We start from the raw sequence: 23,242 nt of genomic DNA, 5'->3' as shown, positions 1-23,242 counted from the left end.
AGGCAAGTGAATTTCTAAACCCTTGTTAAGCGTATGGAATTCGTGTATTTCCTTGTGGTATATGTTTGGGAGTAATGTGATCAATTGTTTGTGTAATGTGTTGAGAATTGTTTGAAAGACTTGTTGAATCATTGTTGAAGTTGCATCATAATTGTGTTGTTGTGAATTGTGTAATGTTTTGAAAATGGTCATCTCATCATTATTTGTGTGAACATGTCATTTGCATTGTTCTGAGACATGGTTGTGACAAGTGTTATGTGCATTGAGAAAGAATAAGAAATTAAAGATGATGTACCATTTCGAGGGACGTATTGCGCGCCGCGATGGATACTATATTTCGAGGGACGTATCGCGCGCTGCGATGGATGCATGGACAGATATGTCCCCCATGGGTCCCGGACTGAGAGACAGCGGGTGTGTATCATTAGGTCAGACATGCATCACTATACTTGACATTATATTGCATTTCTTTAGCCGTAACGAACGAGGTCGTCTTTGATTTTCAAGTGGAGCTAATTATTATGTGTCAATTATCTATTTAATTATCAGATAAGAAAATGTTAATGAGTTTATAGGCTAAATGAAATCTCCTACCTATTGGGCTAGTCTTTAATTTGAGTTGAGCTCTCTAGCTAGCTAGTTTGATTTATAACATTGATATTAGAGTCGGTCGATTCATACTCAGAGTGGTGGCCTAGACCCAAGAGGGGTGCCATCTGAGACCACCTGGACCCAATCATGGCCAATGAGATCGTTGATTCTCAAGCGGAGACAATTGTTATCTTCATAGGATTAAAAGAGAAATGTTATAGGCTAAATGAACTCCCCTATTTATCATACTAGTGTACTGTTTTTGGTTGTGCTCTCTTATTTTGTGTACAACAACTCAGAATGGACACTATCAAATATGTTGCATTCGAATATTGAGAATAAAATCGACTTTGATAGACGATAGGTCGAGTTAAGACTTCTTCGTCCGAATTACTCAAATATTAAAATGCCGATTGATAAATAACAAGACTTAGTTTTTGGATGTAAACTAAAAACCTAATCAAATTAGGATTTGGTGAGTTTACTGCAACAACCTTTCCCCCCTTACATGAAACAAATATAACCTTCCCAAGGCCTTGCACCAAATAAAAGAATAACCTAAACCAAATCTTTGTCAATTAACCTCACATTCTGCTTCTTTTGATAGGTGTTATACTTAATTTTCACAAAAAGTGTCACCCCTATATATGTCAAGTGAAGATCAAATGCCTTTACTGAGAAGAGAATGACAGCAAATTTAAATTCAATGGATCCTCAATCGTTGAATTTGAAAGAAAAAAAAAGGAGCAAATTTAAATACATTTTTAATCATGAACTTTAATCAATGTACAATTTTAAAAATATTGTTTATATCACACGTGACTTAAAGGGGGGGGGGGGTTGACATTGTATCAAGATGAGAATGACGCAAATTTAAATTCAATGGATCCTCAATTATTGAATTTGAAAAAGAAAAGGAGCAAAGTTAAATACATTTTTAATCATGAACTTTAATCAATGTACAATTTTAAAAATATTGTTTATATCACACGTGACTTAAAGGGGGGGGGGGGTTGACATTGTATCAAGATGAGAATGACGCAAATTTAAATTCAATGGATCCTCAATTATTGAATTTGAAAAAGAAAAGGAGCAAAGTTAAATACATTTTTAATCATGAACTTTAATCAATGTACAATTTTAAAAATATTGTTTATATCACACGTGACTTAAAGGGGGGGGGGGGTTGACATTGTATCAAGATGAGAATGACGCAAATTTAAATTCAATGGATCCTCAATTATTGAATTTGAAAAAGAAAAGGAGCAAAGTTAAATACATTTTTAATCATGAACTTTAATCAATGTACAATTTTAAAAATATTGTTTATATCACACGTGACTTAAAGGGGGGGGGGGGTTGACATTGTATCAAGATGAGAATGACGCAAATTTAAATTCAATGGATCTCCAATGCTAGATTCGAAATAAAAAGGAGCAAAGTTGAATACACTTTTAAAGAACTTTAACCAATGTGTGGTTTTGAAAATACTTTTTATCACACATAGCTTAAGGGGGTTTGAATTGATTTATTTTAAGTAGCTTTTGACATTTAATTTTTTTTCTATTATAGGCCTCAGATTTTGCAAGCAGCACTATTCAGTAATTAATATTCCTTCCTTTGAATTTGACATAGTTTTGAAATAGGCATTTAGTTTAAGGTTATTTTTGGCAAAAAGAGCTACTAACTTCATTTTAATATTTTCTTGTCTTGTTTTGACATGACATGAAATTTAGAAAATAGAGAAGATTTTTTAATCTTATGATTTTAAATTAAAAATATATAAAATACATAAAAATGTCCTTTAATCTTAGGGAAAATGGTTCAAAATATATTCAAACTTTAACTGAAATTGTTGTAACAATTTCAAACTTTGGGCAGGACCTATTACCCCTGCACTATTTAATAGTGTATTTTAAAAATATATAAGTGTCCACGTGGACATCATAAATATTGCATCATTATAAATAGTAACTTTTCCAGCTGGACACTTATATATCTTTAAAATACACTATTAAAAACAAACTAAAAAAAGTAGAACACGCAAATTGAAAAGAAGAGAGTATTTTTAGTTTTTAAATGTTTTGATAAAAAAGTATATTACGTAAAAGATTTCTTACTAGTATAGTTCATATACGTCTTTTTCACTTGCACCTATTAAAATTCTTTTCTTTCTCTATGCATGCATATGGTGCTCAAGAAAATTAATCCGTGTCAAGAAAATCCATTTATTAGCGGCTTGATTACTAATATTATTAGTTAAGACAAAATGAATATAACAAAATAAAACAATTTAAGAGTAAAATAGTCAAGTCCGGATGAATTCGATAGCTTTGGCCCTAGCTCCGAAAGTAACTTCACATGAAGATGCAAACATGAACTAAGACAAAGCAAAAGTATGCTTGATGCTCAAGAAAATTGTATTGTTGTTGTATTTGCTCATAAATGAAAGAGATCAAATATTTGTAGGCTACAACATGAGGCATTAGCAAATGATGTGTGCCATGTATTAAAATCGTTAGTGACGCTAACTAATATTTCTATACCGCTCAAACTCAAATCATTATCCTATTGGAGAAAATTTCTCCGGAGTTGATATTTTGGAATTCTGTATTTCCAAAAAATCTTACGTTGTATATTTAGTCTCCCATCATGTAACATGTCTCAAGTAGATTTTTTCCCAATACATGACCCATTTTTTTTCCAACAAACTACTGAATTTTTCATATTTTCTATAAATAGAGAGCTTAATAAAAAAGTGAATAGCTAATAATATGGATATTTTTTACTGTGAAATACTGAATTTTTTCTTTCCATCTGTCATTTGTTAATAGATACATAAAATCTTAGGGTAATAAAAAGTGAAAAGTAGAATGACGTATTTATTAACGCATGAATTATGTACGTGATGAACAATAATATGGAGATTAATGTTTTGTGAAACAATAATATATACATAATTTTGAAAAATTATAAACACGACAAAACAATTCCCCTCAAGGCCTCAAATATATATATTCTCTTGCTGTCATATAATTTCATGGTCCATTTTAGTTACGGTGTTTCTCTTCTATACATTTTTTAAGAGACTATTAATAAAAAAAAGTTTCTTTAACAAATGTAACACACATATGACTTATTCACGTTGAAATTGGTACAGTTAAATTTAGAAGAGGTCAAAACTATGCGTCTTGATTAAACTCCTTTTAGATTCGTTTATTAACAGTTTGATTACTAATTATTAGTTGACAAAGTGAATATAATGAAATAAAACAATTTAAGATTAAGATAGTCAAGTTCAAATGATTTCAGAGTGGTCCCGACTCCGAAAGTAACTTCATATATGAAGATGCAAACAGAGAACTAAGACAAAGCAAAAAAAATAAAATGCTTGATGCTCAAGAAAATAGTATTGTTATTGTATTACTTAGAATCAAAGTGTCTTTATAAATGAAACATATCAACTATTTGTAAGTTACAACAACGGGGGGCTCAACAAATGAGAAAGTTTCACTAGTTTCCTAAAGTACTAAGGGGTCGTTTGATTGGGAACAAGTTATTCCAGGATTAGTTATCCTGGGGTACTTAGCTATCCTGAGATAATTATCCCACCATGTATATGGGATAACTTATCCCATCACTATGATATAAATGATGGGATAAGTTATCCCAAACATGACAACCAAACAAGATACAAAAAAATTATCCCATCACTATTTTCATTATGGGCGAGGTCCCTAATTGATACCCTACTGGAGAAAGCTTTTCCAAAATTTATTTTTTGAAATTCTGTATTTTTAAAAAACCTTATGTTGCATTTTAATCTCCCATAATGCCACATGTCTTAAGTAGATTTTTCCCCCAATACATGACCCAACATTAAAATAGTTAATAAATATTAATTACATGACTAAATATTAAAGAATAAAATAAAATAAAGTTATACATTTTCATTGTATAAAGTAATGCAAAACTTAAGAATGGATATACTATATATCTAATATTATTGTCATTCCTCGTGTTGAAATGAATTTCTTTTGTGAACATTTATATTAAATTGGTTTGAATTTTATTTGAGTTATTAATATTTATGAGTAATAAAAATTATTGGACCATTAAATACTTTTTAGTCCAAGCTTGAAATTATAGGTTAAAAAGATTGAAAATAATAATGAAAAAGCTCTAAAAATATTTATAAATCACATTACAATAAATCTTTATGCATCAAATATTCTTAAAAATTGTATACATGTAATGTCAGATTGGGATGGTTCGATTTGGATAATTTCTATCCAGTTGAAAACCAATTATGATAGTTTTTTTTTCAATACCAAATCATGACTACTATTCGTTTTCTTCTTTCAAATTGACTCGAGTTATTAGTTTGGTGCGATTTGTCAATTTTTTTATGTACGCCCCTACTTTAAAGGATCGTTTGATTTGAGGAATAAGAATAACTATTTCAAAATAAAATGAGAGACTATTTTATTTTGTATTTGATTGATTTCTTTTTATTTTATGATTTTATGATATATTAGTTATGCTGTGATTAGTTATATATGGCTGAATAACAATCTCATGATAAAATATCAAAATGATAAGATGATTCTTCTCAAGGATTGTTTGATTTGAGGAATAGTAATAACTATTTCAAAATAAAATGAGAGACTGTTTTATTTTGTATTTGATTGATTTCTTTTTATTTTATGATTTTATGATATATTAGTTATGCTGTGATTAGTTATATATGGTTGAATAACAATCTCATGATAAAATATCAAAATGATAAGATGATTCTTCTCTAAGACACTTTTCTCAAAGTCCTTTAAGTAATGAAAAGATTAAAATTGAAAATAAAAATCTATCTCTAACTTATTTTGTGTAAGATCAAACAATGTATAAAATTAAGTTTTGAACAATATAAGTATAAAGAGAAAGAAGATAAGATAAGTAGATAGAGGAGAAACTCTTTCTTCTATATAAGTGTATCTTACAATGCTGAATGATATCTCTACTTATAAGTTGAGATATCACCCCAAAAATCACCATGCTAAATATTCAAACTAGTAGATATATTATTATCCAAAAAGTTCATATCACCTTGAAAATATACATACATGAATGCAAGTAGTTCATGAATAAATTAAATGGACAATTCTCTATTCAATGTATTTATATAACAAACACATATTATTTATTTTATAGCTTGTTTATCCCATTTTCGTCCAATAATCTACTAATAAAAGTTTATCTATATAATTCTATCTTATTTAATCCTCATATTATGACAATGAAGAAGACATTTCGAATATTTGGTTAATTTTTTTAAAAAAATATTTAAATTTGAAGTAAAAAAAAAGAGCTAAAGATTTGTGAGTTCAAGATATTATTTCATAAAAAATATCCCATAATTATGTTTTCAAATATTAAAATTTGATGTGTGTATTCTTAAATATTGAAATATTTTTTTATAGCTTAATAAGGAGTATACTTTTAGAATAAAATTTGGAAATACAGAGGATAATGTGATACTCCTATGAAAGATAAGATAAGAGTAGGAGTCAATTGGAAGTGACACCACTTGCCATTGAGGGGTTATTGTAAAGTAAATAAAATCTCTTTCACGGTTTCACCCCTAAGTAGAATTTCCAATTTAAGTGCTCATAATTTTAAAACTTTTAATGGTGAGTGCAATTTTTTTATTTTTTTATAATGAGCTTTAAGCTATCTTACCACATAAATTCAGATTAATCTTTGAATATCGAAAGAAGATTGGAAAATTTTATTTTTAAATACTTATTTGATAATAAACTTTGATATTCAAATAAATCAATTTTTGAGACTTTTACTCACATGACTTCAAATTTCTTTAAAAAGTCAGATGCATGTTCAAAACTCAACTTTAAATTCCAAATCTATGACTAAATGAGAATCTTTCGAACATATAAAAAAAGATTTGAAAACTGTATCTTCAAATATTTGTTTGACTATAAAATTTGATGTTTAAATATTTTCGAGTTTCCAAAATTAGGTCAAATCAATTTTGGTACTTTTACTCACATAACTTCATTTTTTTTCTAAATTAGATGCATGTTCAAATATCAACTTTAAATTAAAAAAAATTATCTTCAAATATTTATTTGACCATAAAATTTGATGTTCAAATATTTTCTGAATTTCCAAAAATCGGGTCAAACCATTTTTTGGGACTTTTATTTACATAACTTCAACTTTTTTTCTAAATTAAATGCATGTTTCAAATATCAACTTTAAATTTCAAAATTTATGACAAAAAATAATCTTTGGTCATAAATTTAAAAGAAGATTTAAAAACTTTATCTTCAAATATTTATTTGATCATAAAATTTGATATTCAAATATTTTTTGAGTTTCCAGAGATAAGGTCAAACCAATTTTAGGTACTTTAATTTACATAACTTTAATAAAAAAAATTCTAAATATGCAGTTCAAATACCAACTTTAAATTTTAAAATCTATGATCAAATGAGAATTTTTATTTTAAAAAATTATCTTTAAATATTTATTTGACCATAAAATTTGATATTCAAATATTTTCTGAGATTCCAAAGACTAGGGTCAAACCAATTTTTGGTACTTTCACTTACATAACTTTAGTTTTTTTCCTAAAAATGCAAGTTAAAATATCAACTTTAAATTTTAAAATCTATAACCAAATGAGAATCTTTGATCATAAATTTTGAAAAATTATCTTTAAATATTTGTTTGACCATAAAATTTGATATTCAAATATTTCTGAATTTCCAAAGACTAGGGTCAAACCAATTTTTGGTACTTTTAACTCACATAATTTTAATATTTTTTTTAAATATGTATATTCAAATATTAATTTTAAATTTCAAAATCTCTGACCAAACGAGAGCCAAATTTGAAAGGTGGGAAGATTGTTTGAAAAAAAAAACAAAAGAAGGTGACACAACCCTCCATTTCTTTCCTTCCCAATAATAAAAAAGAACCATTATCATATCTTTCTATCTAAATGTGATTTCTGCTGACGTGGCCCAATAGAAAGTAGTGCACCTTTTTCAAGATTTGAGTTTCATATTCCTAGCTAAATACAATGCTTATAAATATATGTACATATTCATACAAGTGTAGTTCACATTCCTCCACATTGGATTAACACCATTTGATACTTTTTATCAAGATTCAATTTTTTTACTTCCATTATCAACCCTTTTCTCATCCCTCCAATTACATCTTCATAAACAACATTTTAGTGACAGTAGCACCAACACACCACTAGAATTTTCTTGAAGATATTTGAAGTAAACCCCTTTTCAAGAATCAAGAAACCACTTATAAATTTGTGGGTTTTCATTGAAACAAAGAAAAAAAAACACTTGAATTGACTAATCATGGCTTTGTGTGCTTATGCATTTCCTGGGATTTTGAACAGGACAGCTGTGGTTTCAGATTCTTCAAAGACTGCCCCTTTATTCTCTGAATGGATTCATGGAACAGATCTGCAGTTTTTGTTCCAACACAAGCTTACTCATGAGGTTTGAACTTTTTTTTTAAAATTTGAGTAAAATGCTCATGTTCAAGTTGAACCATTTTTGGCATGTATAGTTCTGCTGATTGGTTGTACTAGTGTTTCTTGGTTTTCTTTTAAATGGTGGTCATTGATTCAATCAATTTAAGTTTATTTGTTGAAGTTGATTCAAGATTTGAAGTTTAGGAGTTTCTAATTAGTTATACAATAGTAATTGGATTGTTTTTTGCTATGTATGTACAGAAGTTATTGGGTTCTCGTGAACTCGTAACTTGTGCTCTAGATCCGCCTCTGTCTATTTGGAAGTAAATTTCTTCATTGGAATTGAAAAGATATGTTTTTTTATAAGCTGTCAGTATCTGGATGTAAAAAATGATATATTTATTAACTTTAAGTGCATTTAACTGTCAGTTTGAGATTAAATTATACTGAGTTTGATGGTTTGTTTTTGTACTGATTTATTATGAAGGTCAAGAAAAGGTCACGTGTGGTTCAGGCTTCCTTATCAGAATCTGGAGAATACTACACACAGAGACCGCCAACGCCTATTTTGGACACTGTCAACTATCCCATTCATATGAAAAATCTGTCTCTGAAGGTAGAATTTTTATGTCACTTAATTGTCTCCATGATAAATGAGTCAACAAATTATGTGCTTAATGTTTCAAAATTGATTTTGATGTAGGAACTTAAACAACTAGCAGATGAACTTAGGTCAGATACAATTTTCAATGTATCAAAGACTGGGGGTCACCTTGGCTCAAGTCTTGGTGTTGTTGAGCTGACAGTTGCTCTTCATTATGTCTTCAATGCACCCCAAGATAGGATTCTCTGGGATGTTGGTCATCAGGTGATAATCTTGTTTTCTGATTGATATGGTAAACTTATAACAGAAGTTTCACTTGTGGGGTTAGTAGTATTCTCATTTTGATGGTGTGTTTTGAATGTTGCAGTCTTATCCTCACAAAATCTTGACCGGTAGAAGGGACAAGATGTCAACATTAAGACAGACAGATGGTCTTGCAGGATTTACTAAGCGATCAGAGAGTGAATATGATTGCTTTGGCACCGGCCACAGTTCCACCACCATCTCAGCAGGCCTAGGTATATATCTGTTCCACCCTTCTGTGTGCTGAGTTCAATACAAAACATGACTCGTGCTACTTGAATCGATTTCCCCTTAAACATGGATCGGATTTGAACATTAGTGATAATTCAATCCATCTTGGTGTTTCATTTGGAAATATGAATGCGGGGGCTTTGTTTGAATTGGTGTCCCTACATCCATACAAGTTAATGTCACTTCGCATATGTCTTGCTCTTCTGGTGATATAAATCCATCATAAATGTACATTAATTATAACTCAAGTATAAAGTCTGATATTTAGTTATTCAGACATTAAAGTGGTTTCTTTGAATGATCAGGGATGGCTGTTGGAAGAGATCTAAAAGGAAGAAACAACAATGTTATTGCCGTAATTGGCGATGGTGCCATGACAGCAGGTCAAGCTTATGAAGCTATGAATAATGCTGGTTACCTGGACTCTGACATGATTGTTATCTTAAACGACAATAGACAAGTTTCTTTACCTACTGCTACTCTGGATGGGCCAGTTGCTCCTGTTGGAGCTCTAAGTAGTGCTTTGAGCAGGTTACAGTCTAATAGGCCTCTCAGAGAACTAAGAGAAGTCGCAAAGGTTTGCATACTTATAGAACGATTTGAATAAGGGTTTTACGAGTGAAGAAACTGAATTGGATTTTATATGTTTGAAATTGTTGCAGGGAGTTACTAAGCAAATTGGTGGTCCTATGCATGAGCTTGCTGCAAAAGTTGATGAATATGCTCGTGGCATGATTAGTGGTTCTGGATCAACATTGTTTGAAGAACTTGGACTTTATTATATTGGTCCTGTGGATGGTCACAACATTGATGATCTTATTGCTATTCTCAAAGAGGTTAGAAGTACTAAAACAACAGGTCCAGTACTGATCCATGTTGTCACTGAGAAAGGCAGAGGTTATCCATATGCTGAGAGAGCTGCAGATAAGTATCATGGTAAGCAATCACTTATCCAGTTACCGCCACTAGACTACTTGAAATCTTTAAACCAATACATGTGTTTCAAGTGTGTATCTCATTTGCACATTTCAATGGATACTTAGTATCGAAATGACAATTTTGATTTGGTTCTATAATCTATCTGACATTCTGAATGTTCTTGAGAAGTCATTGGACATTGTACTTCTGATGTTGTGCATGAGAAACGTCTTGCTGTTTGTTCTGTTTTCCTTGTGTGTTTCACAAAGGTCATTCTTGTTTAATATAGAAAGCACAAAATTTAAATCTGTTTATGGCTTGCAGGAGTTGCCAAGTTTGATCCAGCAACAGGAAAGCAATTCAAAGCCAGTGCCAAGACACAATCCTATACAACATATTTTGCCGAGGCTTTAATTGCAGAAGCAGAAGCAGATAAAGACATTGTTGCAATCCATGCTGCCATGGGGGGTGGGACCGGAATGAACCTTTTCCACCGTCGCTTCCCAACACGGTGTTTTGATGTTGGAATAGCAGAACAACATGCAGTAACCTTTGCTGCTGGATTGGCTTGTGAAGGCATTAAACCTTTCTGTGCAATTTATTCGTCTTTCATGCAGAGGGCTTATGACCAGGCAAGCAAAAATGCCTCCAATTATTCTCATTTTATAGAATATAGTGCAGTTTCAGTGAATGTTATAATCTGCTGATACAACAGCCGAGAAAACCCTCTAACCGTGTTCATGGTGGTTCTATATTCAGGTAGTGCATGACGTTGATTTGCAAAAGCTGCCTGTGAGGTTTGCCATGGACAGAGCAGGTCTTGTTGGAGCAGATGGTCCAACACATTGTGGTGCATTTGACGTTACTTACATGGCATGTCTTCCTAATATGGTTGTAATGGCTCCTTCTGATGAAGCAGAGCTATTTCACATGGTAGCAACTGCTGCCGCCATTGATGACAGACCAAGTTGTTTTAGATACCCAAGAGGAAATGGGATTGGTGTAGAGCTTCCGGCTGGAAACAAAGGAATTCCTCTTGAGGTACTTTTTAATTTCCACCATGCCTTTAATGCTGTCTGATATATCTATCAGACGATTGATTGATGACATTTGACTTTTCCTGTAAAAATATATTCAGGTTGGTAAAGGTAGGATATTGATTGAGGGGGAGAGAGTGGCTCTATTGGGATATGGCTCAGCAGTGCAGAACTGTTTGGATGCTGCTATTGTGCTAGAATCCCGCGGCTTACAAGTAACAGTTGCAGATGCACGTTTCTGCAAACCACTGGACCATGCCCTCATAAGGAGCCTCGCAAAATCACATGGGGTGCTAATCACTGTTGAAGAAGGATCAATTGGAGGTTTTGGATCGCATGTTGTTCAGTTCATGGCCTTAGATGGACTTCTTGACGGCAAGTTGAAGGTAAAACTCTCCTGAAGATATTTCATACCTTATATGTAGTGTGCATTTGGTTATTTTCAAAGATTACTCAAACTGTCACTTGTTTATTTTGTGCAGTGGAGACCAATAGTTCTTCCTGATCGATACATTGACCATGGATCTCCTGTTGATCAGTTGTCGGAAGCTGGCCTAACACCATCTCACATTGCAGCAACAGTATTTAACATACTTGGACAAACCAGAGAGGCTCTAGAGGTCATGACATAAGATGGAAGAAGCGTAGAAAGATGGTATATTGTAAAATATAGTTTTAGGTCATGACATAAGCAGATTAACATATACTTATCCTCCAAAATATGTTTTAAGTTTCCATAGCTGATTTCAAGCCCTCCTCTTAGTCTCCTATATGACTCATATGGTTTCTGATTGTGTAACCGGTGCTGGATTTTTCGAGTTATGAAGATAAATGAAAATGAAAGATTTTACATTAGAATGTATGGATGAAACCATTTTCTTCAATAGTAAACTTTGCTATATATGCATGTTTGAAGAACTGTTAGAAACTTGTCATGTAGTAACACTCTACATTGATGCAAACAATTGACCTTTGATTGAAGCATAAAACAAAGTAACTTTATGTAGAGACCACAAATATATCTCTTTTTTTCAATAACAATCATATTCGAGCTTGTTTGCTGGCACCTTCACTGTTACATTGTGTACCTGTTACCTCCTATCAGTACAAGTATGACATGACTCTAGTGATCACCAAGTCCACAACTGTATCTCTTTTGTTTAAATAACAATTATGTTCGAGCCTGTTTGCGGGCACCTTGATTGTTACATTGTGTACCTGTTACCTCCTAACAGTACAATTATGACATGACTCTAGTGATCACCAAGTCCACAAATGTGACTTTTTAGGTGCTCATTTTGGTGGATGCTTGGTTAGGCAGAGTTGTCAAGTCACAAGTGTTCCAGATGCATGTATCAATATTACCTAAAACTATAACCATTCATTTGGTCTGTCCACTTTCAGATAATGGAATGAATGCAAAAAAAAAGAATCACTTGATCACTGTAGACCCTCATGCTAAGAAGATTCTCCAAAGTAGGGGAGCACATTTGGGTCATTCCGATTGGATATGAAAATTTTGATTTTGGATATTTGAATTGAAGAAATTATAATTCAAGTAAATTCGGATTGGACTGTTTAAGTTCGATTTTTGATTAATCGATTTGGATATTTTTTGGTTTTGCCTTTTAAGCTTTCAAGGTATGACATAACAGCTAACAACTTCAATTCACCAAATAATTCGCTTATTAGGATATATAACTTTTTATAGCTAACAAAGATTGAGATGCACCCTTCTACTCATATCGTGCATTAAGCTTTAATTTATTTACTCAATATGGGTGATGTGAGAAAGCAAAAAACCCTATAATATATTTGATTTAGTATAAATTTCCACATTAGATTTAATACTATAATGGATATGGTTGTTGAGTACTCATAAGTTGAACCTTTGGAAATTGAACTTATTAGTATTGTGTACATATGATATTGGGTACAGCACTAGACCTGAATATAATAAAGTATAAAAATTTCAGATTTTCGGAGTACTAAATCTGACATCTAATCCGAAACTCATAAATCTTAAAAAATAAAATTCGAAATTAAATCCATAATGCAAAAATTCAAACAAAATATCTAAAAAGTTGAGATTTGAGATTAATCAAAAATTATGCGCACCCTACTCCAAGTGCTCTGCCATCGGCTTAAACGTCAATTTTTAGGTTTTGTTGTTGGCCACTAAGTTCGTTAATTGCATTTCTAAATATGATGAGGATTAATCTAAGATACTACAATCCACTCACAAATCACTAAAGATAACGTTTTTTTAGTATATTTATATAAATAATTAAAGTTCGGATACATTGGCAACAATTTGATGCACTTAAACTTTCACTATATGGAAAGAGTCTATTAATATACGCAATATTTCTTATCTTTTATTTCTGTAAGATGTTGTTTTCACGACTTGAATATGTTAATAAGATAATAATTGCTTCTGGCTAGAGTTAATTTCTTTTAGGTTATGGTGTGTGAACGAGTTATTGGCTAAAATCATCCCTCAACTATGACTCAAATCTAATGTACATCCTTATATTATCTAAGTGAATAAAAAACATCCTTATACTATCTAAAAAATAACAAGAATCATCCTTCAATCTATTTTTGTTAAGAAACTGGTTGAACCAATAAAAAAATTTAATTTGGTCATGTTTTGCCACGACGAGAAGATCAAAGTTACCTAAAAATAATAAGGATAAGGATAGGAAATGAATCTTTTATGTACTATATATACAATGCAATTCACATTTTATACAATGTACATAAATGCTGGAAATTTAGTGAAATTACGTAGGCGTTTAGTTATAAAAATAAAAAAAAGGAAAATGCATAAGTACCCCCTCAGCCTATGCCCGAAATCCCTGAGACACACCTAACCTTTTATATATAATTTTCTACCCCTTTTCGGCCTACGTGGCACTATCTTGTGGGCCCAGTGCTTGTTGACAATTTTTTCAAGGATAGTGCCACGTTGGCCGAAAAAGGGTAGAAAATTATATATAAAATAAGTTCGGGGGAGGTAATAGGACCTTAGTAAAGGTTAGGTGTGTCTTAGGGATTTTGGGCATAGGCTGGGGGGTACTTATGCATTTTTCCAAATAAAAAAATAATTATTGTAATCGAAAATTTTGAAATTGGAGTAGTATTTGGCTATATTTTTACAAAGAATATTTAGAATTTCAATATATTTTGTCTGAATATGATTAAACCCTCAATTTCTAAAAATTAAAAAAATTACTTAACTTGACTAGCTTAATCATGTGTACATATATTCATTCGACTTGACACATTTTTTGTTGGTGGCGTGAGTTTCTTAAAAAAAAACAGACAGAAGGATGAATCTTGCAACTTTTTGAATAGTTCAAGGATGTTTTTTGTTCACTTATATAACACAAGGATGTACTTTAAGTTTAGGTCATACTTCAGAGATGATTTTAGCCAAAAACTCGTGTGCGAATTCACACATATGTTTCACAGTCTACTTGAGTCATCATTTATTTTTATTTAATTAATTAAATTTACCTTATATTGACAAAGAAAACCTTTAAAACCAAAAATGACTTGCAAAAAAAAAGAGAGAAGAAAAATCTTTATTTTTATACCAAGCAAAAGAATTGAAATAATTTTTCTTTGTGTATTCATCTTTGTACAATAACATGTATAAATACAAGCAAAAAGTAGAAAAGAATATTTTAGTCCTCTAACTTATCCAAACGTTGTCCTATACATGGTTGGTTGTAATTTAACTAAAACTATATTCAGCTTTACGATGAAAACGACGTAAAAGGAAAAACCTATCTACAAAATACGTACATTAGACATTTGTTTGTAAATGAGGCATAGTTCAATTGATTGAGAAGGTAAATTGGGTCTAGTTAGGCGCGTTGAATTATAGCCCCTCATTTTGAGAAAGATAATTCTAAGCTGCTCAGCCAATTTTGTTTTTTTAAAAAAGTCAAGTTTGAGAACATCAAATTCAAAATAAATAAACCATGACAGAAAAACTAAAATCTTAAAATTTTCACTTGACATACTATTTTACTGTTGATCCTGTGAAGTCACATTTAAAGTTGAACTTTCAAATTAATTTGTAGAGGATCATTATTAAACAATTTATCAAAGATTTGAACATTTAACTAATTTATTACCACAATTTGCTTGTTCCAACAATAACACTACAATTTAATTAACTTACATAAAGTTAACTTAATTGGTATCATACACACAATTACTAAAGATCATTAAAGACATAACAAAAAACACACACATGTTGTACACATTAATAGACAACATATATATATATAGGCGGAATAACCTGAGAGCCTTATACTTGATTCGAATCGTCACCTGGAGTGACCCTAAAATTAGTTTTTGACGCGACAATTCTTCCTGATTTGTCCAGCATTTCCAGTAAGAACTTCAATGGCTCCCATTTTCTTCATGGATTTCCCAAACTCAACGAAGAAAGCCTTATCGTTTTGCAATTTCTTGACAACATTTACTGAGTTTGTGTCGTTGAGAAGTGCTGCATCTGATTGGAACAATCCTTTATTCTGATTAATAAGAATGTTGAAATAATTGCTATCAAATGAAGTTGAGCTCATAGGGTCCATTTCCACTATATTGGCTAGATTGGTGCATGATTTCTTCAAAGATTCAGCATATGTAGCATTGAGAGATGGATCCATGTCACCTTTGCCAGTGAAATTGAAGAGTCTTTTTGAGAATGCTCCACAGTGAGCAAAACCAATTGTATGAGCACCTACATGCAGAAAATATATACGAATTTAACTTATACATACACTGACAATGTACATAAATATATTTTGTTTTAGTCACAATGCTACTGAGCGCATCATTTAAGAAAGAAAAACTTTTGAAACTTATGCAGGTTTTAAAAGAAGCTATGGACATTAATTTGTATGTCATTCTCCAGGTTTATAGTCACAACTCACATTTTTTTATGAATTTCATTATCTTTTAAATGACCTGATAGTATAGTATGGACCAATAATATTTTACCTGATAATGCAACGAGATCATCGACATTTAGGCCTTTCTTTGCAAAGAGTTGCTGAAGGGTTGAAATATTTGAATCTGGTAAAGGTAAGTTTGAGCTCACTTCACTTGCAAGGGAAACATTTCCATCTTTTCTTCCGGTCTCCACTTCCCACATTGAAGTTTTAAACTGCATGCAAACAATTAATCAGAGAAGAACATTTTTACATTCTTTTATATAGTCAGCGTATATATTATTAACTTCTTAAATCTACTTTTGAATATGTTGACTTATTATATTACTTACAGGGAAAGAAACAGCATCACGAGCAGATAAAGCTAAAATGTCAGCACAAGAAACAATGCCAGGACATTTAGCCTCAACTTGTCTCTTGATATCATCAATTACATCGAAACCACCCAAAGAGAGATTTGGTCCAGCCTCCTTCTCTGATTGTTCTGTTCCCTCTGTATCCAGCAATACTGATGCATCACACCCCTACAAATGTCACTGTCAGTGTATATAACTTAAATTCTACTATGATAATATTATTCTAATTCGTATACGTACCCTAAGGAAACAATCATGGTAGTGGAGTCGAAGCAATCTAGCACCCAATGTAACATCATTTTTAGCTTTGCTCCAAGTAATATTTCTAATAAGTTGTTCAGCATTTGGACAACGAGTGCTCTTATAGAAGTTGTTGCGGAGTACATTCCCTGCACCTGCAACAACTTCACAAAGAACAATACACACAAAAACAAGACAACTTAGTACTAATTGAGTTCTCATTTTATTTTCTTAGCTAGGGATTGATGAAGCTAAGATTATTTAAGATGAAGATAAAGAAAATTGATTAAGGCACAATGGCTTTACCCTCGAGGAGAGTTTCCTTTTATAGGCAAACATGCATGGTGAGACAGCTAGTGGGAAGATATATAAAAATAACTATTCTCAAAGTCACTAGTAAAACAAATAAACGTGTTTTTAAGTTGGCCTTAACTTGTTGGGTTATGAAGGTGATTTTGGCGTCATGCGGAAGCTTACAATTGTAAATCATATGAGTATAAATTAGACGACACATAAAATTATACTAAAAGAAATATATTATTGTAGGATATGACCAATTGGCCTACATAATTAAAAACTAATCAAAAGCATAGAAACTGTAGAGAGAAAATCTCCTCATAAACAAAACTCTCTAAACGACTACATTGTGGATGTTATTGTGTTAGAAAGAACAAACCTATATTTATAGAGTTCTAAAACCTTTCCTACTAGAAAAGAACTAGCTACTCCAAAACCTTTTCCTAAAAGGAAAGAATAAACCAAATATGAAAGAATATTATATTTTCCTTTCAAGAAAAGTAAAAACATTTATAGTAATATTTTGTCTTTTCTTTTACGAAAAAATAAACTTCAAATAAGGTAAGAAAATCAGGACAAAACCCTAACATAACTGACATCTATGACTTTTTACTTTGGTCTATATAAGTAGGCACTAAAACTTGTATAATGTTGAACAAGTAGACACATGCGTAGTATGTGTCAATTCACGACCTACATGTATCATGTCACACTAGGACACTTGTGTCTACTTGTTCAACTTTATACAAGTTTAAGTGTCTATTTGTACACATTCAAATTTGAAAGATATAAATATAAGTTGAGACCAAGTTAAATGACACATTTATATATTATGCCAAAATAATACTATACTTTACTTCCTCCATTTCATTTCATTTTATTTGACTAGACATAATCTTTTTAAAAAAAAATTAAATAGAAGAACTTTTAAAACTTACGGTATCAAATTTAAATGTCATAACACTATCATATTTTAATACTTTTTAAATCTTATGATATTAAATATACATTATTTATAACATTGTTGTGATTATAAAAATATGTCATTAAACATAATATGAAAAGTTAAAGCAAATAGAGTTTAGAAAAAGAAAAAAAAATTAACTTAATAATCGGAAAAGGAAAAGAAACTTGAAGAAATTAAAAGGGGTCACCTACAATAACAGTTCAATTTTAGGTAATGATTCAAAATATTTTATACAACTTTAAGATCTATACTGTCAAGCCATTACAAATCAACTTCTACATTTACACTAAGAATAATGCAACAACATATTTATTTTTTTTAAAGAAAGGAGCAAGTTAAGTAAAATCCCATTAAATATATGTTTGTCCAAAGGAGGAAAATAGAAAACAAAGAGGTTATCATAATTGTCTAACCTTTTAAAGTAATTAAATTACGCATTTTCGGCAAATCATAATTGTCTAAATATTGTTAAGATATTGGCAGAGAGATCACACTAATCAAGACTGATCTAGTATTTTAAAATTGCATTAGAAATTAGATAATCTTAAGTTTTTAGGCTTTGGGGAATAATGTAGGAAAATAATTAATTTAGGAATATTAATTTAGAGAGTTCGTGAGTTTTGAAATAGTAAGTTGTATGTTTGTCGGAAAAATCGTGAGGGTGCAATCAAAGTTAAATTTGTGAAAGGCGTTGAAGGAGAAGAAGAAGGAGAATGAAAATAATGAGGACGAAGAAAGCGGTGAAAGAATTCTTTTTATTTTTGGTAAGTCAAATAAGAATCTTAAACAAACTCTTATAATTAATTTAGAGTCCAAGTTACCATATGATGCTCTTTTTGTTATTTTATTAAATATTAATATGAATATATTAAGAGAGATAAGTACTCCTAAAAATGAACTAACGATGTATTTTTTTGTCCACCGTAAGTGGATAATAGTTAATCTCTAAAAATTAATTGTGAAAACCACCTTATAATAAATTGAAATAATTTAATGATCAACAATCAGAAAACTTAAAAGTAATAAACTCCAATTAAAAACAAAAACAAGAAACATTGTGATTAAAATCACCAAGAACAACTCAATTGAAAAAACAAAAACATAGGAGATCGGTAGCTAGACAACTTTAATTCTAAATATAAATAGATAGGAAATGAAGGTGACTCAATCAATTAAAGATGCGGCCAAGCATATTCTCTTCATGAATCTTCTTCTCAGTCATTCTTGATACCAAATTCTTCATGCATTTCCTCAGTGGTTTTCCCTTTGATCCTATCAACAACTTCTTGGATCATTACATCCCTCAATAAATTATCGTCAAGATTATTAATTAGCAGCTAAAAGAACATCATATACAACTGAGTGGTGCACTTTCAAGAAACTCTTGTCAAAATTGTTCAACTGGTCTGTCGAAACAACTTTCTCTGAGTGTTTCTTCCAATATTCAATCACTTTGGTCATTGTTTTGCCATCAATATTAGACAAGGGAATGGAGTTAGAAGCACGAGACACATCTTCTACTATGTTCTTGATGACTTGGGACCTAATAATTACAGCCTCGTAGAGTTTGAATTCCTCACCATCGTTTGTCGAGAGAGTTATGAGCCTTTTTGAATACATGATGAAAATAAGAAAAGCTATGAATGAATGATTTTAATACATGGGGGCTAGCTTGGTCTTTTATAGTGCATTAGGATTTTAATTACTTTGCAAACTTGTAGTAGGAACATGGAAAACAAAATATTATATAGACAAAAAGTTGTTATTTTTCTTCTTTTTTAAAGTTTAATAAATTTTATTTACAAAGTCTAAGAGTCTCATAAGGATTATTATGGCAAGCTAATTAAAAGGAAAGTTCTAGAACACATTACTTTTCCAATAAAAATAATTGGAAAACTAAAACAGTTAATTAATCTAGTACTCACTCCGTCCTGTCATAATTTTTCATATTATTTAAAAATATATTTATTCTAATGTCATATTCTCAGTATATAATATTGCATTCTCAGTTAGCATGCCAGTGTTTTGAGCTATTCAGTATTTAGTGCATTTTTGCTTCATGAATATTCAATTGGAAGTAGACTTAGCACCGAGTTGGACTAGGGTTCAGCGTATCCTCAAAGTCTCAGAACTACATGTCTGCATAGGTTTATAAGTCCTTTCTGTTGGGCATCAGTTTTAGTGATCACGCCACAGTCATGCCTCTATACCCCTGGAAAGATATATCGGGTCCTCTCGATGTGGCGTATACATCGGACTCCACGTTTAGCTCACGTGTTTTATGTCGATTAATAGTAGCTCCCACAGTCAGACTCTTAGTGCATTGGTCAGGTTTTCAGCAATTATTTCAGTATACAGTTCAACATGTTATCTTCATGATTAGTACTTGGTCATTGCATCTAGTCTATCTTTCAGTTATACTTCAGTTTATATCTATATCCTTGTTCAAATTATATCATTGCTCAGTTATTCATTATTCGACTTATATTGTTTGTTCATCTTAGCATATCTGTTTCCTGCATGCTCTGTATATTCCAAGTACTGACACATAATTTGCGCTACATCGTTTCATGATGAACGTTCTAGCACTCAGCTTCCAAATCACACTTAGATTGATTCTCGATTTGACTTCAACAACTTCAGTGGTGAGCCCTCATACTTCGAGGAAAATAGACATGCTTTCTATTTTAGTCTTTACTTTGAGTTTTCAGTTTTGTTAGAGTTAGCTGGGGGGATGTCCCAGCAACTCAACTCAACTCAATTAGAGGCTTTTCAGACATAACAGTAGATTCAGCTCGAGTTGTTAAGTGGTTGTTTCAGTCATCACTAAACTCTTATTATTTATATTTACTTTCAGACTTGTTGGATTTTCCCCCATTTAAGATATTCACTATATTTAGCTTTTGCATAGTATATGATTGACTTAGTTATATTTTTAGCATGCTTGATATATGTCAGACTTAGGGTTAGCTTGGGTAACTCGTGATCGTAGGTCCTGTGTTACGTCTAGGGATAGCCTCGGGGTGTGACAACATTCCTCAATTCCTTATTGTCAGGATTTTTAACAGCTAAAAAAACATCAATTAATACCAAGTGGTGCACCTTCAAGAAATCCTTGTCAAAATTCTTTAACTTATCTTCTGAAACGCCTTTCTCTGAATGTTTCTTCCAATATTCAATCACTCTGGTCATTATTTTCCCAACAACATTAGACAAGGGGATGACTTTAGAAGCACAATCTGGATCTTGAACTATTATTCTTGATGACTTCGGACTTCAGAGCTACAGTCTCGTCGAGTTTGAATTCCTCGTCATAGCTAGTCTTGAGAGTTATGAACTTTTCTGAAGACATGATAAAGAAAATGGAGAGAGCTATGAATGAATGATTTCAATACATGAGGGCTAGCTTGGTCTTTTATAGTGCATTAAGATTTTAATTACTTTCCAAACTTGTAGTAGTAACATGGAAAGCAAAATATTATATATTATATAGGAGATTTGACCAAAAGTTTTTTTAATTTTTTTTTTTGATAAATCAGATTTACAAAGTCTACATAAATATTATCAGATTATTAAGATAAGGCATGTTATGACAAGTTAATTAAAAGGAAAGTTCTAGAATTAATTACTTTTCCAATAAAAATAATTGAAAAACTAAAACAATTAATTAATCTAGTACTCATTCTGTCCTGTCATAGTTGTCCATATTATTTAAAAATATATTTATTCCAATTTACTTGCCAATTTATAAAATCAACAATAAATTAATTTCATTTTCTCTATTTTACCCTTAGATTTTTAATTGTTTTTTAGTATGAATTATAAGTTTGTAAAGTTCAAAAGAAAGTCTTTTAAAGGGAATATTAGTTAAACTATCTTTCTTATTATTAAACTAGGGAATTTGGCCGCGCTTCGCGCTGTTATGAAATATATATATAAATTTATTTTAAAAAATTAATTATAGAAATAAGAAAAATGATAAAATTACAATACAAATATTTTGTAGAATTAGAGCTTAAGTGAATTACATTTATCGAATGTTTTTCAAAAATAAAAGACTAATTTATTAAGAAAAAAATTTCATGTATTATGATGTTAATACATAAAATTCGGATAAACATATTTAAGGACTTGATTTTTTTTCTTATTTTTGTCAAATGATAAATTTACTATCCGATGAATCTTCCTTTAGTTCGAAAAAATAAATGATGAAACTAAAAATAGGAGGAAATAGAGATAAATATTTCTATTTCATTTCTTCTTCGATATTTAACCCTTTCGTCTAAATAATTATTATTCTCTATTTTTCATTATCATCTAAATAAACCTCTATTACTCATTTTTTGTATATATCTTATATTATTATGGTGATTCATTAGAAGTAGAAGAAATGAACAAATTTAAATGGTTCTTCATCATAAGAAATACCTAATAATTCTGTATTTCAATACTTAATGTGCATTTTTTTGAGCCATGAGTAATAAAATTTAAACACCTATTAGTGTAGTTAGTTGTGTTCTGACTAAGTTACAAATAACTAAGTTGAACCTAAATATTGAAAATGTAATTTAGTAAAATTAAAAACATTATAAGAACCTAGCTAAATTTTTAAAAATATATATATAGAGAGAACATATGAAAAAGTAAGTGTTTTATTAAGAAAATATAATTTTAGACTAATTTTAGAGTCGCTACTTAATTTTTATAGGGAAATTAAGAAAACTGATTTTTTCAAAAGATTAAAAACAGAAAATCTAGTGAAAATATTTAAAGAGGGGTTCGAGGTTCCTATTAATATTCTAGGAAGGTTTTTAAGGCACCTAGAATATACGCTAATACGGTTATCCGATAATTAATTTATTTGGCTAAAATAATTTAACTTTAACTTAAATTGCAAAAGTAATCTACTTTATAGTGGAGACCATTTTAATAGAAAAATAATGAAATATTATCTAAGTGAAGTATTTCATAAACTTATTTAATTATTATTTATTTATTTTTGTAAGTCAATGTGAAAGATGAGTAATTTAGTTAAGTAATTAATTCAAAATGGGTGTCTTTTAGGGATTTGAAGTTTCAAAACCTTAATATTAATTTTTAACAAATAAGCACGTAATAGCAGTTAAATAAATAGGGAAAGAGAATTTGGGGCCACTTCTGGATCTGTCCGCCTGGGCCAGTACTTGGGCCTATTTTCATTTTTTGAGTA

General features: G+C 30.8%; 2 protein-coding genes across 2 annotated transcripts; one reads left to right on the top strand and one right to left on the bottom strand.

The window, feature by feature from the left end:
* The first annotated feature begins 7,860 nt into the window (after positions 1-7,860).
* On the top strand, positions 7,861-11,962 carry DXS1 (1-D-deoxyxylulose 5-phosphate synthase). Its single transcript, NM_001288201.1, is given in 10 exon segments — positions 7,861-8,132; positions 8,595-8,723; positions 8,811-8,975; positions 9,079-9,229; positions 9,551-9,822; positions 9,908-10,181; positions 10,488-10,795; positions 10,923-11,204; positions 11,302-11,586; positions 11,683-11,962. Coding segments are annotated over 10 exon segments (2,160 nt in total). The 5' UTR covers positions 7,861-7,988; the 3' UTR covers positions 11,833-11,962.
* A 3,602-nt stretch (positions 11,963-15,564) lies between these two features.
* LOC102581669 (peroxidase 24-like) lies at positions 15,565-16,991 on the bottom strand. The gene is made up of 4 exons (XM_006356908.1): positions 16,770-16,991; positions 16,506-16,697; positions 16,223-16,388; positions 15,565-15,962 (listed from the first exon to the last, which is right to left on the bottom strand). The coding sequence occupies exons 1-4, from the start codon at positions 16,989-16,991 to the stop codon at positions 15,565-15,567; spliced, it is 978 nt and encodes a 325-aa protein (XP_006356970.1).
* Positions 16,992-23,242: the final 6,251 nt, after the last annotated feature.

This window comes from Solanum tuberosum, unplaced genomic scaffold (assembly GCF_000226075.1).
Source record: "Solanum tuberosum cultivar DM 1-3 516 R44 unplaced genomic scaffold, SolTub_3.0 scf00239, whole genome shotgun sequence".
NCBI lineage: Eukaryota > Viridiplantae > Streptophyta > Magnoliopsida > Solanales > Solanaceae > Solanum > Solanum tuberosum.
The sequence above is the reverse complement of the archived record's forward strand: the minus strand, read 5'-3'. Positions and strand labels throughout refer to the sequence as shown.

What these genes read in the sequence shown, in the direction of transcription:
- LOC102581669 (XM_006356908.1), bottom strand. Translation starts at nt 16,991, where the DNA reads ATGAGAACTCAATTAGTACTAAGTTGTCTTGTTTTTGTGTGTATTGTT. An exon ending in ACCATGATTGTTTCCTTAGG is followed by an intron (nt 16,698 to 16,769) that starts GTACGTATACGA and finishes TGACATTTGTAG; the next exon opens with GGGTGTGATGCATCAGTATT. An exon ending in GTGATGCTGTTTCTTTCCCT is followed by an intron (nt 16,389 to 16,505) that starts GTAAGTAATATA and finishes GTTTGCATGCAG; the next exon opens with TTTAAAACTTCAATGTGGGA.